The sequence below is a fragment of the Macadamia integrifolia genome, chromosome 6 (assembly GCF_013358625.1).
Source record: "Macadamia integrifolia cultivar HAES 741 chromosome 6, SCU_Mint_v3, whole genome shotgun sequence".
Lineage (NCBI taxonomy): Eukaryota > Viridiplantae > Streptophyta > Magnoliopsida > Proteales > Proteaceae > Macadamia > Macadamia integrifolia.
Window position 1 is genome coordinate 5,252,388 of NC_056562.1, and position 14,945 is coordinate 5,267,332.

Consider the following 14,945-nt stretch of genomic DNA (forward strand, 5'->3'; position numbering starts at 1 on the left):
TGGCAAACTTGTTCCGTCTGGGTCGTTTCTTGAACCACAAATAAGTAGAAATTTCTATTTCTATTTCTGAAAACAAGTGAAACGAAACATTTTTATTAAATGCATTTCTTGAAACGTTATCAAACGGGCCCCTAGTTGTTGGCTTTTGTATTTGACACAAAACTGAAATGACAGAACAAGTTTTCGCCGTTCCATCATTTTTAATTTCTAACAGTTTTTTTTTTCCAGAAAAACTGAAAACAGGTTCCCTTCAGCATTGATTATTTGGAGCGTTTTGGTGTTGAGAAGGTTATCTCTATATTTGTGCAATTGTTGTTCATTTTCTTTCGTTTTTTTTTATAAATTTGCAATTGTTGTTCATGATTTCCTCGAGTTGATTTGATATTGGGTATTTTTTTTGACTGAGTAAAGAGCACTAAACAACCCAATATGAGTAAGGGTGTCAATTTCAAATCGAAACCGAATACCGAATCCAAAACCAAGCCGAATTAATCATACCAAATTGAACCGAATTAATTTGATTCAAATTCAGTTATCAAGTTGAGACCAAACGCTTTATTCCTTTTTTTGTTCCCACATACAACGTAAAAACGTCCGAAATGTTTTTTCTGGATAACTACCAAATACAGCCTTAGGGTTAACATTTGATTTTCATTGGATGCTTCACTCACTAACACACCCAAAGAATTGGGTTGGGGACACAAGCATCTTCTTCTGTTGTAGAATTAAACTTGGTTAGGTTTTGAAGTTTAGAATAGAGTCCCATAGTTAGTAAAATACGCATATTATATTCGTATAATACACGCATCCGAACGTTTAATTCAAAAGTTCGTAATTTGGCGTATCAATCCAAAAAAACCATTTAATACGCAAATTTTAAAGATAACCGTATTATACATGAATAATACTCGTATAATACGTTGCATACTCAATAAAACTTTTGGGTTCAAAAAAAAATAAATTTGAGATTAACCCAAATGGGCCAAATCCCAATTCCCAACCCTTGTCTTCTATTAGAAATCCTAATCGATCGAAACTATAACCCTCCTTCCCTCATCTAAGTAAATCAGAAAAATGAGGAACCCTTGCCCCAGTGACCCCTTCTCTTCCATCTCCGTTCTCGGCGGCCAATGACCGAGGGCAATAGGTAAGACATCAATACCCCCTGCTCTCATTCTCTTCTCCATTTCTCTTCCCATCGATTATTGAAAACCCAATCAACCCTTCTTCTTCTCCGTTTATCTTCCCATTGGTAGTTGAATATTCAATCGAGGGTGATTGCATCTGCAAATAATTTTTAACGAGAAACAAGAAAGATTCAAAAGAGATGACTCACATTGACAAAGATGGCCAAGAGAGGGAATCTCTAAAAGGGGTTGAAATGAAAACCTTTGTAGGAAATTTAGTTTACAATCGCTATTTGAATTGGACCGACAGTTATTTACAAACATAGTTAAAACTAGACAATGAAAAGAATTAGAAAGAGGGAAATGACACAAGTGTTCTTCTCCCTCTATTCTTGCAATACTGCATTTGAGAAATTAAAGGAGTTGAAGGGAGGAGGTTCTTGAGCCTTAAAATTGATTTGTGACCGGTCATATTGTATCCCCATGAAAATTTCAAGAAAATCCAAGCGTATCTTAGGGATGAATGATTGCAAACACTTATTCTCAATCTTCTTGAATCTTGTTTTTATATCAAGAAGAAGAAGAGAATATGTAAAAGTTATGAGACGATAAGGGTTTTAATTCTCCTCTTAATTCTTTCTACCATATCCTTTTTAGAGGTTAAATTTAATTAATATTAAATATGAAAATTCAAAAGAATGGGAAATGATTTTAAATTGAAAAATCAGATTGGATTTTAGTGCCCATAAAAGCATGATAGATTAGAATTTAGTTTCAAACAATCATTTTTAGTCCCGGATTTTTGCTCCTGGATTTTTACAGAGCAACTGTACTAAACACGTATTAAACACGTGCCGTATTATTGTCGTATGGTTTTGTTGCACCGGATTTTTTAAAACGTATTATTACCGTATGGTCCATTTAATTACCATACGTATCCGTTCCTGAATTATTGCTGTCCCCGAACTTACTAACTATGGAATAGACTGGGAATATTATATGTATTTTATCTTATATGTTATAGATTTTGTTTTAACATTGGATGCAAGGAGTTAGGTAATAATTCTCCTATTTATATGTGTGCCGTTCGTTTTTATCTTGTATTGAAAAAATCTAAATGTTTAAAAAGAGTACCCTTTTTTTTTTTTTTTTTCATTTTTGAAATGTTTAATTTTTAAGCCGTTTAAACATATCATTCATTTTAACTAACTATATTCAAGACCAGTCTAGGAGGAAGAAGTGTTCGCCCAGCCAAGGCCCTCTTTAGTCCTATTGATTTAAGTTATAACTAACCTAACTAGGTCCCTCTCCTGCCCCTCGATTTAAGTTATATCCAGGCCCATTAAAGCCCAAATTATGGGTCATATTAAAACCCACAATGTGGAGTTAAGCCTGGTCTAGTATACCACACGACTTGCTGTGATTCTAGAAGATCCTTTGAAAGATTTTGGGGGTGTTGCAGATCTGGTGTTTCATAACCCTACTCAGATCATTTATGGGCCCACAAGAATGATAGATAGCTCAAATTAAGGATTTGGATGACAAATCATAATATTTGAAGCAAAACAAGTCCTTAAAAGTAGGGGGTGTCAATTACAGGCCCACATAGGTAAGCTTGACCGAGCCCAACCATTTAAGACCCGAACATACCAGGCCCGATTATTAAAAGTGTCAGGCTGCAGTGCGAGACATTTGGATATAGGTAGTTCCGGGTGCAAGGGAGCTACTCGATTGACACCCGACTGGGACCAACTGATTAGTAGCACGAGGCAGCCCGATTTGTTTAAGGCCATTTTATAGCCCCCTTAGAGCCCTATTTACTAAGTCCAACAAGTCTCCATCTAAAACCTTATCATAGTTCGTTTAGAGCCCAAGATAGCCCGTTTAGAAGTAATTGCGCCATTACTCATTAGCCTGTTTAGAAATAAATGTGTCCTTTTTTTATTTTTTGGTAAGTAAAGGTGTCATTACCCATTAGCCCGTTAAAAGCCTGACTAAGGCCCGTTCAACCAGATTATTGGTAGCCCGATTTAAGGGTGTCAACCGGTCGGGCCGATTCGTTTTCGATCGGGCTTAATCGGGCTTAAAGACTTTCAAAGTCTGCACTGTATCCGCCCATTTAATTAATTGGGCTTAGTTATTGAGGGCATGATACGCTTTCTATTCGGTCGGTCAGGCTCGGGCTATAATCAGGCTACCTTAATCGAGCTTTAATTGGGCCTTAACTGGGCTACGGACATGTTTAATGTTAAACGGGTTTTAACCGGTTTTTAAATAGGCCCTCTTTAAAATGTGCTCTTATATTCTAGCCCACTCATGCAAGCCTAAAAAAATGACAATAAATCAATAAATGATACCAAATATAACAATTATTTAAAATGTGAACATGTCTTTACTTTTTAGTTTTTACTCTTTAATTTGTGGGGTAAAATAGGTATTCTACAATCATTAAAGGGTCGGACCAGGCCGATGTACAATAGGCCAGTCTCAGTCTGGTGTTATTCGGTCGGTCTCAGTCGAGCGCCCGATGGTCCAAGTAGCAAAACTGAGATCGATCGTTTGTAAACGGGCTGGGCTCAAGCCCAACACGTTTAATAAATGAGCCTGGCCGGGCCGGTCTATAAACTGTCGGTCCCGATCGATTTAGTTGGGTCGGGCCACGAATTGACACCTAGCCGGATTAAAGGTCGGTACCTGATCGATTGTTTATAAATGAGACCATGCGTAGCATATGACGCCCAATTATTTAAGTGGATTGATCATGATGCAAGGTCCTAATGTGGGGAAACCCGATTAGGCCCAACCAAAACTGGACTAGCCCGACCAATTGACACCCCTACTTAAAAGTATATCTGGAATTAAATATTTAAAAGAATAGGTTATTCTAGAAATTAAAAGAGAAACCCCAAGGGATCGCCAAGTTGGCAAGGGATCTTCGCCTCAGGAAACGTGTGGTTCTGAGTTTGACTCCTCTTACCTCCTTGGGGCCACTCAAAGGGGGTGTTTAGTGCTCTTCACTACTTTCGATGAAAGTTGAATGGTTATCATTCAACCCCCTTATGACCCTTGTGGATTCAATATGAGTCCGTGGGACTAGTCAGGCCAAAGGCTTGGATACCAGTTGTTAGCAAAAAAAAAAAGTGTAAATTAGGGATGTCAATAGATCGGGTTGGGCCAATCTCGGTCGGGCCAAGTGGGCCTATACCCTTGGACCGTGACTTACCTATATAAGGGATGAGTCAGTCTCGATCGGTCTTATGTCGGCCTAGGTTGGGTTCCTGGCTTTAATCGAGTTTCTCCTAATCGGGTTGTTCGGGCTATAATTGGGCCTCAAATGGGTAATATACCAATAAAGCCTTCGACAGTATTTAATTGTCTTAGATTTATGATATTTTATTAAATCATCCAATCATTTAAAAAAGATATTAAACTTAGTTACATTCAATAATTGATAAAAATGTCAATATATACATTATTCTATTATATATATATATATACATACATATAAAAGATTAGGCTAAAATGTCATATCCATTTTCTCACAAATAGCCTGAATTAGCTCGGGGCTCAAGATTCTTTGTTTACCAGCTACATCCCAATACAGCGGTGTTTTGCACCTTCTTCCATATTGACCCTCTGAAAGGTGACATACCAATGGTTGACTGATTCCTATGTTTTGTTAAGAATTACTTCAGCTTCAGTACCTGTAACTACCATTTTTTTCACTTTAGTTTCCTTGGGGCATTCCAATCTCAGTCAATCCAACCATTGGATATGCCTCAAGTTTTGACAACTACCAGAATGGGTGATCCATCTGCTTAGTGGGTTTGAAAATACTAATGTTTTATTCTAATTACAAAGTTTGGGTCACATTAGTTACTAACTTCAATTCTATTCAATTTCATCTGCTGGATGATCCTCAGTTCTATGGCATTTATCCTATAATATATAAGGTCTGTTCGATTAGTTTTGCAGCCCCATCTGACTACTTGATGTTGAGTTGTCGAATCATCATTGAATCTGTCACTACCTAATTGATGTTCAATCACTGCACACTATATGTTGTAACCACAGTATTACACCTTGCCAAATACGAGAGATGACCAATAAAATGTGTTGATAAGAATAAGTGAACAAACAAAACTGCTTTGTACAGCCAGTTCTATCTTTCTTAGTTTCACTAGGAAAGGCCTAGACAAAACTACCCTCGTTTGACTCTTCTCCTTCAGTAAGAATAGAACCAATGTAGATGGGTTTTGATTAGGAGCAGATCTCCCATTTCTTAGGAACAGGCTTATGATAGGTTTGGTGGGAGTTGCCTTCTTATTGTTGATGGAGCACGGTTAGCATTGAGTAGTCTTCAGAACCGGATTAGGCGCAAATGTTGCAGTTAGAGCAACAAAGAGGATTGGCCGCTGAGAGACTGGCCTTGAATCATAAGGGGAACAAGAACTTCCCTGAATTGTACATAAAAGGTGGCCATGAATTGGATGGGTTTTCCACCAAAAAAAGAATTGGATGGGTGGCCATATGAGATGAAAGTATCATGTACCATTCCGTAGCGGGGATTCTTTGAATTAAATGAACAATCATAACAAATGTCAACTCAATTTGAAGAAAATTATGCTAAAACTTTACAGAATTATTATGAAGCTACGAGACTAAAACTTAATGCATGGTTGAAGTTATATATTCTATGACAAGACTAGAAAAGCACCTCTCAGATAAGTGGGCCAATGGGAGGGCACGCAGAAAAATGTTCAGTGCGCATCAAGTCGGGCAACGTAGTATTTTCACATCCTGCATAGTCTGGGCATTTCCTACGCTAGACTGACAAGTTTCTTTTTTCCTATGTTGAGACTGATTAATTGGAACTATCTAACCATGTATGTTGAGGATTCTATGGAAACAGGACTCGTTAGGGTGTGTTTGGTTGCGTTGTTCCACAGAATCTATTTCTGTGGAATCATGATTCTTCATTTGTTTGGTTGTATTTTTTTTTTTTGGGTAGAATCATTTGTTTGGGTGTTTGGCTACAAGTAAAATGGGTTAATTCAAGATTCGACCTACCGATTCTACCCCCATATAAATAACCTGGATTCCGTCCAAGATGCAAAGAATCGGGCCGAAGTTGAAAGTCACGAAACCTGCAACCGACTCCATCGTCTCAAGCTGCCCGAAGACCTCGTCTCCTGTTGTTGGTCGAACCTTCTGGTATTCTCTCTCTCTCTCTCGATTGCTGTCTCTCTCTGCTCTCTCTCGCTGCTGCTCTGTCCCTGTCTCTATCTCTCACGCTCATCGTTACGTTTTCCTAGGGTTAAAACACGAATGTAGGGGTTTGATTCGGCCTTGGTAAGTGTTAAAACTTGGACAAATCTAGGGTTTCATTTTGAGAGAAGACTCGAATTTAGGGAATCTGGGTCAGAGGAAGACTCGATGATGCATGGATGCCATTCATCTTTTTTTATTATTATTATTATTATTATTATCTTTTTTATGAGAACCATTCATCTCTTGATAGGGGAAGCTCCGGCTGATTTTATTTGGTGCTACATAATCGAGGTTGCTCGGCCCTCACCAAGTGGAGTTTCTTTACTGTGATCCAAGGTAAGAGCAAGGAAATTCCATCTTCTAGTTGTGTGCAAACTCAATGTCTTGCTCCTAAACACTAATATCACCCCCTCCATCTCTGCATATTTAATTTTCTTCTTATTACCATTTTTCCGAAACGTCAATTAAGTAGATAAAGTTAAGAAATAGGATATAGGGGGGGGGGGCTTTCAAGGTTTGGAAGATCTGGGATAGATTTTCAGAAGAGGCTGTGGCCTTGCTCCCATTTGGTAATGTTCCTAATTATACGGTGGGGATTGGGTTTATGATTTCAGGAAACAATGTTACTTCTTTGGTACCACAAGAAGTAGATTGTAATGGAGCTAATGCATGAGATTTTTTATTTATTTATTTATGTATTTTTTTATTTTTTTTTTAGGGTTAGTGAGAGAGCTGCTTGTTGGAAGGTCTTGGAATAGATCAAATAAATTACTCCCTTGAAAAATTTTAGGTCTTAGACCTAGAATGTTAGCAACCCAAATCCTTTTGGTTAATCTACATGATAGGAATATATGCCATTCCGTCTCAGCTTCACAATACAGAAGGGAGTTTTAGTTTCCATAATGTTTTCCTTAAGTGCCCTCTATCTGTCTCTATGGTAATGTTTCGCCAAATACCACGCTGCAGGCTTGGTAGTAAAAATGCCTAATTTGAAGAACAAAATCATAGCGAAGAAGAGTTGAATCACTAGCCGAACCTGGGAAAACACAATATACCAATTGGTCTTGCCTCGACAACCTCATAATTCCAACAACCAGAAAAACCATGCTTTACAAGAGGCTGGATCGCTGTTTGAGCAGCTGGAATTGGATTGGGTGAATCTTCTGATCTGAATCAGAAATAGCATTACTCGATACTGATTATGATCGATTCTCCGTAGTCTCTTTTGGATCAGGCCAATCCGGATCCAACCAATTCCTGCACCATAAGTTGGGATAGACTGAAAATCATCTTCCAGCTCTCCTGGCCGATTCAATGGTTACAAAACCTAAATTCTGGTGAAACCGGTTTTAGAGAACTGGAGAGAGAGAGAGAGAGAGAGAGAGAGAGAGAGAGAGAGAGAGAGAGAGAGAGGGCTAAGCAAAGAAGGATGAGATGAAGTTCAAGGTGGGGAAGGAGGGGGTGAGTGCAGATGAAGGGTCGGTGTGTGTCAGAGAGGAGATAGCAAAGGGTGAAGAGGAAATGGGCCGAGGGAGGGCCATACCAATGTGTCTTTATTGGTGATTTTATTGCTACAATTTCCACTGTCAACATTGTTGCCAAGAAGAAGAGATGCTAGAGCCCAAAACCCTAGAAGATTGAGTTGAAAGAGATGGGAAGTACAATTTCTACCGTTGACATTGTTACTGCTTCAATAACGTGGAAGGTTCAGCAGGAGAGAAGCTCGACTGTGTGGTGTCCTAGTGAATATCTTGGGGTAGTTACGTATAGTAGCTAGTCTCAGTCAACACGACCAACATAACACTGTAGTAGCTAGTCTCAGTCAACACGACCAACGTAACACTGCTGTTAATTTACTTATTTGTTGTGCATGAATAAAATTTACATTATAGCATTTCAAACCATTGGGGGGGAACCTAAAAGACAGAGGCACAGGGTAGGACCAAAAGTCTAGCATCTAAGGCAAAGGCGGATGCAGTGAGGAAAGGAATTTCACCCCGTATCTTGATTTGAGTAAGGAAAAAGTCTTATGGTGAGGTAAGAGGACTTTCTCAGCCTCCTAGATTTGTAGTATTACTTGACCCATGAGCCAGATCAATGTGGCATTAAGCAAACCGCGCCTTTTATACTTACCTTACCCACTTGTTGTCCTCTTTGTCCGCTAACTTCGGTACCAGGGCATTTCCCTCACCAGCTGCCCTAACAAGGCACTCCTTGGGCGGGGCATCCCAATGTACCAGACCAAGATTTCTATTCCCAATGCTCATTTTGTATGGGCTTTCAATTTAATGTTTCTATTTAGTAGTCATGGTTATTGGCAAGAACTTATTTGAATCCATCATTTCGGCTTATCATAACAAATTCAGAGTAGCTCCTGCTACTCCAATAACGCAACCCTAGGGACATCGTGACTGAATCTCGAGGAACGCCTCTCAATTAGTTAAGAGGCCACCCTTGCTTAGAAAGATGTGGAGATAACTGCTACTCCGGAGAGGACTATAGTAATTCTTAAAGCTGATCAGAGGTTGCTTGGGGCCATTGAGCACAATCGCAATGATCGACCGCAACACTAAGTGAGAGAAAGAGTTGCAGAGAAGGGGGCAAGGGCAGAAGAGAGAGAATTCCAAAGAAGAGGTGGTGGGAGTTGTGAGACAAAGAAGGGCAGCGCTGTGAGAGGAAGAGGAAGAGGAAGAGAGAGAGATGGGGAGATGTAGAGAATTGAAAGAGGATAATGAAAGAGGAAGAAGAAGACAGAGAAAGAGAGGGCACATAATGTAGAACTAAAATCATGAGCGATCCTAATCCCAAGCAGGATCTGAAATTGTGGCTGGATAGAGAAGATGTCCTCCAATAAGGTTGGTTCTAGCTCTCAAACACTCTCATAGCAAACAAATAAAAAGAAATAAGTAGAATTCGATGGGGGGTTGAGAAGGGGGAGAAGAACTAGTGAATGGGCATCTTGCCCCTGAGGTTTAGGCATTTCACCCCTTACAAACTTGTATAGAAGACTCAGAACTGACTCAAACACTAAAAAAAGAAAGGCCTAACTTAATCATTAACTAATTGGGAAACCTAAACTGACTAGGAAACTGAAATAACAAAGGAAATAGACTCAAAACATGACTCTAACTAAACTAATGAATTAAATCTCGTTGTCTTACTTTTTACCCATATTTTAGGCTTATTAAAGTGGCTCATTACAAACAAAATCCATGGGATCAGAGGTCCAACACATACATAACCCAAACCAAGGCTTATTTGCAATAAAATAGGCCCATTAAGTGACTTATTTGAATCAATTCGCCATTTCTTAGAAAAAATTCGTCCTCGAATTTTGTAGAGTGTGAGGGTGATTATAGCATGGTGCACGTCCGTCTTCAAATCGTAAAGAAATTCATGTAGCTCTTTAATAATAAGGATGTAGTCTAAAATGTGAGGAGCTTGATCTTCAAGATACTTTAATGGGATGACGAACTCCACATGCTCAGCTTCAACAACCTCAAATGTATCCATGGGATCATCCACATGAATGCCTTCAACCACTATGTTCTTGACCTCCACAATTTCAATCTCAAGCTCCTTAGGATCTTTCTCTTGGCTGTTCACAGTCATCACAGTTGTTGTAGTGTCAAGTTCTTCAGTCTCAACCTCATAGTCTATTATGGCAACCTTGTTGCTTTTGAATTCTTCCACATGAGTCTCGTTGATGGGAACAACAATGACTAGTTCTTCCTTGACAATAAGAGTTGCTGGAATTTCTTCCACACTAACCTCAACTTCAAGCTTAGATGTTTTGATTGGAGGTGTCTTCTCTTGTTGCTCCTTTGCATATTTTTGCACAAGAGTGCCCAAGTGGGCTACCAATTGTTTCTGACTCTTGTAACATGTGGGTGTCTTTTGGAGACCTGTAGATGTATTCTGATGGGAATCTTGCGGAGGGAAGAGCCTTCTTTGGATATATGCAAGGAGGTATTTTGTCGCTAACTCGTACTTCATCTCTTCTCAAGTCTTAGGCTCATGTCCTTGAACTTGAAGTCGTTTTTCATGGAATCTCCACCATTATTCAGCACAACCAATCAACCGGGAGCAAACAAATTGAAGCTTTCGTGTCTTTGTCAAGTTATAGTAGTCAAAATATTCCTCCAGAGCATCTAGCCAATCAAGGACGTAGCATGTATCCCTTTGTCCAACAAAGTAACGAAATTCTGGAACCATATTCGGTTAGGCTCTGATACCAAATAATGTAGAACTAGAATCACAAGTGATCCTAATCTCAGGCAAGATCTGAAATTCTGACTGAATAGAGAAGATGTCCTCCAATAGGCTTGGTTCTAGCTCTCAAACACTCTCACAGCAAACAAATAAAAGGAAAATAAGTAGAATTCGATGGAGGGTTGAGAAGGGGGAAGAAGAACTAGTGAATGGGCATCTCACCCCTCCGGTTTAGGCATCTCACCTAGGGCATCTCACCCAACTGCATCCCATAACACGACAGCATAAGCCATCTTTTTTTTTCTTTCATTAATAAATTCCTATTCAATGTTGTAGCCCCTGACAAACTTATTTAGAAGACTCAAAACTGACTAAAAATGAAAGGCCTAACCCAATCCTTAACTAATGGGGAAACCTAAACTGACTAGGAAACTGAAATAACAAAGGAAATAGACTCAAAACAAGACTTTAACTAAACTAATGAATTAAATCCCGTGTTCTTACTTTCTATTCATATTTTAGGCTCATTAAAGTGGCACATTGCAAAGAAAACCTATGGGATCAAAGGCCCAACACATACATAACCCAACCCAAGACTTACTTGCAATAAAATAAGCCCATTAAGTGATGTATCTGCATCAGCACGTATCACTTCACTGACCTTTATTGCCTTGCATGAGGGCCAGGGGATGGGAGAGAGAGAAATGGTGGTCAGAGGCAGAGAAGGGATGGGAGAGGGATAGAATTTTTCCATTATGTTTTTTTAACCAATTCAATTTTCCAGATCATGGCCGATTGAGATTGGAAAAAGTGAAGACTGATTCTGGTACTGAGTACTGATTCTGAACTCTCTAACCTAGGGCTAGACACATTTATAGATATAATTGACCACCTAAATTCCTCACATATATCAGGTTGTCAGTAACTCTCTTCAACCTTCTATCTCTTACACACTGTTTCTGGTTTGGGAATGCTCTGTTTTTGTTATCTTTTTTTTTTTCCTGCAGAATCTGAGTAAAATCTTTGTTTCCTTCTCTGTTTCAGCTTTCAATCAGTTTTCTTATTTCACATATTCCAGTGCTATTGCATCTCTTCCTAGTCCTGAGTTCTCTGATTCACTTCTACATTTTTATTCATATTTCTGTTTCTACTATTCATGTGCTGACCAGAACAACACTCTGGTCCAATTGGATTTCCCAGGAAGCTCTTATCTACAGGCTTAACTTCAGTCTTTTGATCCCTGTCTACGTCATGTGCTCTTCCTAGTCTCTTTTTGCTAAGTCTTTGTGGCCTAGTTCTCAACGATATTATAACATATATATTATAGATATTGGCTTTTATCATCTTCATGACGAGTAAATTGAGCCTTTCATCTCCTCAACCAGCTCAATTAGGGTGATATCTACCCATGAAAGACATTGCATAGATTCTTTTTCGGAAGCCAAAAAGAAAAAAAGTAATGCCTACGGTAGAATAATCAGTTATTTCTTTCTTTGCCTCCATACATGATCAAGGTTTGGTGCTTTGCATATTCTAAGTATTAGCATAGGCATGTCATAGTTCATGCCAAAGATATCTATTTTAACAGTCTGCAACGTGTACCGAATTGCATGGACATCCAGCAGGTCCTCTTTTATTTCAATTCACTGATCTTATATGCTTAGTAGTGTTTGATTTTGATGGGAGAAACAGTTGTGGTACACTGCTGGATTTTTCTGCTCTGTAATGATGGTGATATCTGCAGTGCTTTAATAGTACATATAGCTTAGTGGAAATCATCGATTTTTTTGCTCTCATATGATCTGTTATAAACATTTATGTGTCTTATCAGTTCTCTTACCTGACACCATATTATACTGCAAGTGCTAATATGTCAGGGGGCGAGAACCCTGCCAGTCTGGCTTAGGAAACACCAGACCAGTGTTCCAGTGGGGGGGCACGCAGGAGAATATTCAGCGACATCAAGGGGGGGCAGTGCAGTCTTTTCGCACCCTACACAGTCCGGGCGTTTCCTGCGCCAGACTGGCAAGGTTCTTCCCTATGTTGGGACTGGTTAGTTGGAACTATCTAACCGTGTATGTTGAGGATTCTATGGAAACAAGGATTAGTTACGGTTCTTTTTTTGGTTTGTGGAATTTTTATTTTTTTAGGGGGGAGGGGGGGCATGGTGTTCTGTTAAGTTGGCTCTTGGATTTGCTATAGACAAATTAATTATTTTGGATCTTGCAACTGCGAATGTTTTCTAGAGAATAAAGATCTTTATTCATATATCTGGTATATGTATACAACCATAATTTCTTCCTCATATAAAGAGAGCTTTTTTTTATTCTTGCTTTCTCAATTAGTTTATTTGGTGTTGTTACATTCTGCTATTCTCCTTGAATGCATTTTAGATCTACCACATCTCTGCTTTATAGTTATACTTTCATGGGAAAATTAGTGTGATGGATTATTCAGACATGAGATTTGCAAAAGCATTAATATGTGATAAAAGAAACTAAATAGAAATGTTTAATAGAGATATCTTGTTTTTACTTGTTTCTTTATCTACAATTTGTGCAACTTTTGGTTTCTTACCTCTTAAACGTCGAATTGGGTTTGATGTGGAGAAATTTCCTGATAGACTTGCTTAAGGAGAAGAAAGTAAATGTTGGAGTAATGGAAGGCATCAATTGCTATTACACTCAATTATTTTGATATTTAGCTACAGAAATAGAGATTTTTAATTGGGTTTGATGCGATATCTGGGGCCTTTTGTTTATATTCTTATTTTATGCTGCTCTAATTTTGTGACTATGATCTTAATTCTTTTCAATTTTCTTGACTTTAATTCTTCTCTCAGAGTAGGGGCAAACTGAAGATTTTACTGTCAACATTTTAGCTCTTGAAGAGGCCCAGTAACTAGAAGACTATTGGCTGTTAGCCATGGTTCTCTAAGAGTGTTTCAACACAGGGAAGGTTTAACAGATGGCATTTCATTCTGAGGAACAAACTGAGGATTACCTTTTCAAGATTGTTTTAATTGGTGATTCTGCTGTGGGAAAATCAAACTTGCTTGCAAGATTTGCCAGAAATGAGTTCTACTCCAACTCAAAATCAACCATTGGAGTTGAGTTCCAAACCCAGAAGTTGGAGATTGATGGGAAAGAGGTCAAGGCACAGATCTGGGACACAGCAGGTCAGGAGCGGTTCAGGGCTGTGACTTCTGCATACTACAGGGGAGCTGTTGGAGCTCTTTTGGTGTACGACATCAGTAGACGTCAGACATTTGATAGCATCGGTCGTTGGCTTAATGAATTGCACAGTGAGGACTATTTCTTAACACATTAATTTTATGGCACTTTTGTTTTTTTTGGTACCTCTAGTTACACATCTTTCCCTATTGAAGAAGGCACCTAGTGGAGGGACTGGTATCTGATCCTCTTTTTGTTGAAGGGACCTTTTAGTTGGAGCATAAAATCTGGCACTTCTTTTTTGGTACCTCTAGTTACACATCTTTCCCTATTGAAGAAGGCACCTATTGGAGGAACTAGTATCTGATCCTCTTTTTGTTGGAGGGACCTTTTAGTTGGAGCACAAAATCGTGGAACACATCACTCAAATCTTTGGTTTGTGACAAATGATAAACCTATCGTGAGGCTTGCCTTTATCATCTGGATCATTAAGGCTTTCCTGTTGATTCATAAGAAACCATGTAACTCCCTGCTCTACACCAGGGACTGGCCCTTATAGCTTGTTCTAGATAGTGGCTTAGCATGGTTATGTTGGTATTAGTGTCCTTGTGCTTCCTGCAATGGGTGCTTAAGATGCCCCCTCCCTCTACTAGTGAACTGAGATTGGTTCTGTTCTTCCTATAACAGCTCACTCCGACATGAATGTGATCACCATACTTGTTGGCAACAAGTCTGATCTCAAGGATGCCAGGGAGGTAGCCACAGAAGAAGGCAAGGCCTTGGCAGAGGCTCAGGGTTTGTTCTTCATGGAAACATCAGCCCTTGATTCTTCTAATGTCACTTTTGCCTTCCAGACAGTTGTCAAAGAGATCTATAACATTTTGAGCCGCAAAGTTTTTCTTAGTCAAGAGCACAAGAAACAGGAGCCAGGATCGATATCGAATGGGAAGACTTTGGTTTTGCAGGGAGATTCAGTCCAAGATTCAGATGGCAGGTCCAGTGGTGGGAAGTGCTGTTCTAACAACTAAAGTGTACAAACATGTAAGCAGTGATCTTGCTTCCTTTACTTCTCTTCTTTATTTTTGCTCCCACTTCAAAGTTCGTATTCACTCTCAATTTTGTTGAAAAAGATAGGTTTATAAAGGAAAAGAAATATTCAAAT

General features: G+C 39.1%; 1 protein-coding gene across 5 annotated transcripts in view; it reads left to right on the top strand.

The window, feature by feature from the left end:
* The first annotated feature begins 6,247 nt into the window (after window positions 1-6,247).
* The window catches only part of LOC122081980 (ras-related protein RABA5a), a 10,560-nt gene continuing 1,862 nt past the window's right edge, over window positions 6,248-14,945 (top strand). For 2 of the 5 annotated variants that reach the window (XR_006141265.1, XM_042649435.1), the window contains exons 1-5: window positions 6,248-6,341; window positions 6,443-6,479; window positions 6,649-6,734; window positions 13,453-13,914; window positions 14,471-14,824. Coding sequence is in view for 4 of the 5 variants with exons in the window: in XM_042649435.1 (XP_042505369.1) it covers window positions 13,578-13,914; window positions 14,471-14,811 (678 nt within the window). In the remaining variant the exon portion in view is untranslated. Of the gene's footprint in view, window positions 6,480-6,648; window positions 6,735-13,452; window positions 13,915-14,470 lie in introns of all 5 variants that reach the window. The other 3 variants (XM_042649432.1, XM_042649433.1, XM_042649434.1) reach the window with 3 other exon arrangements.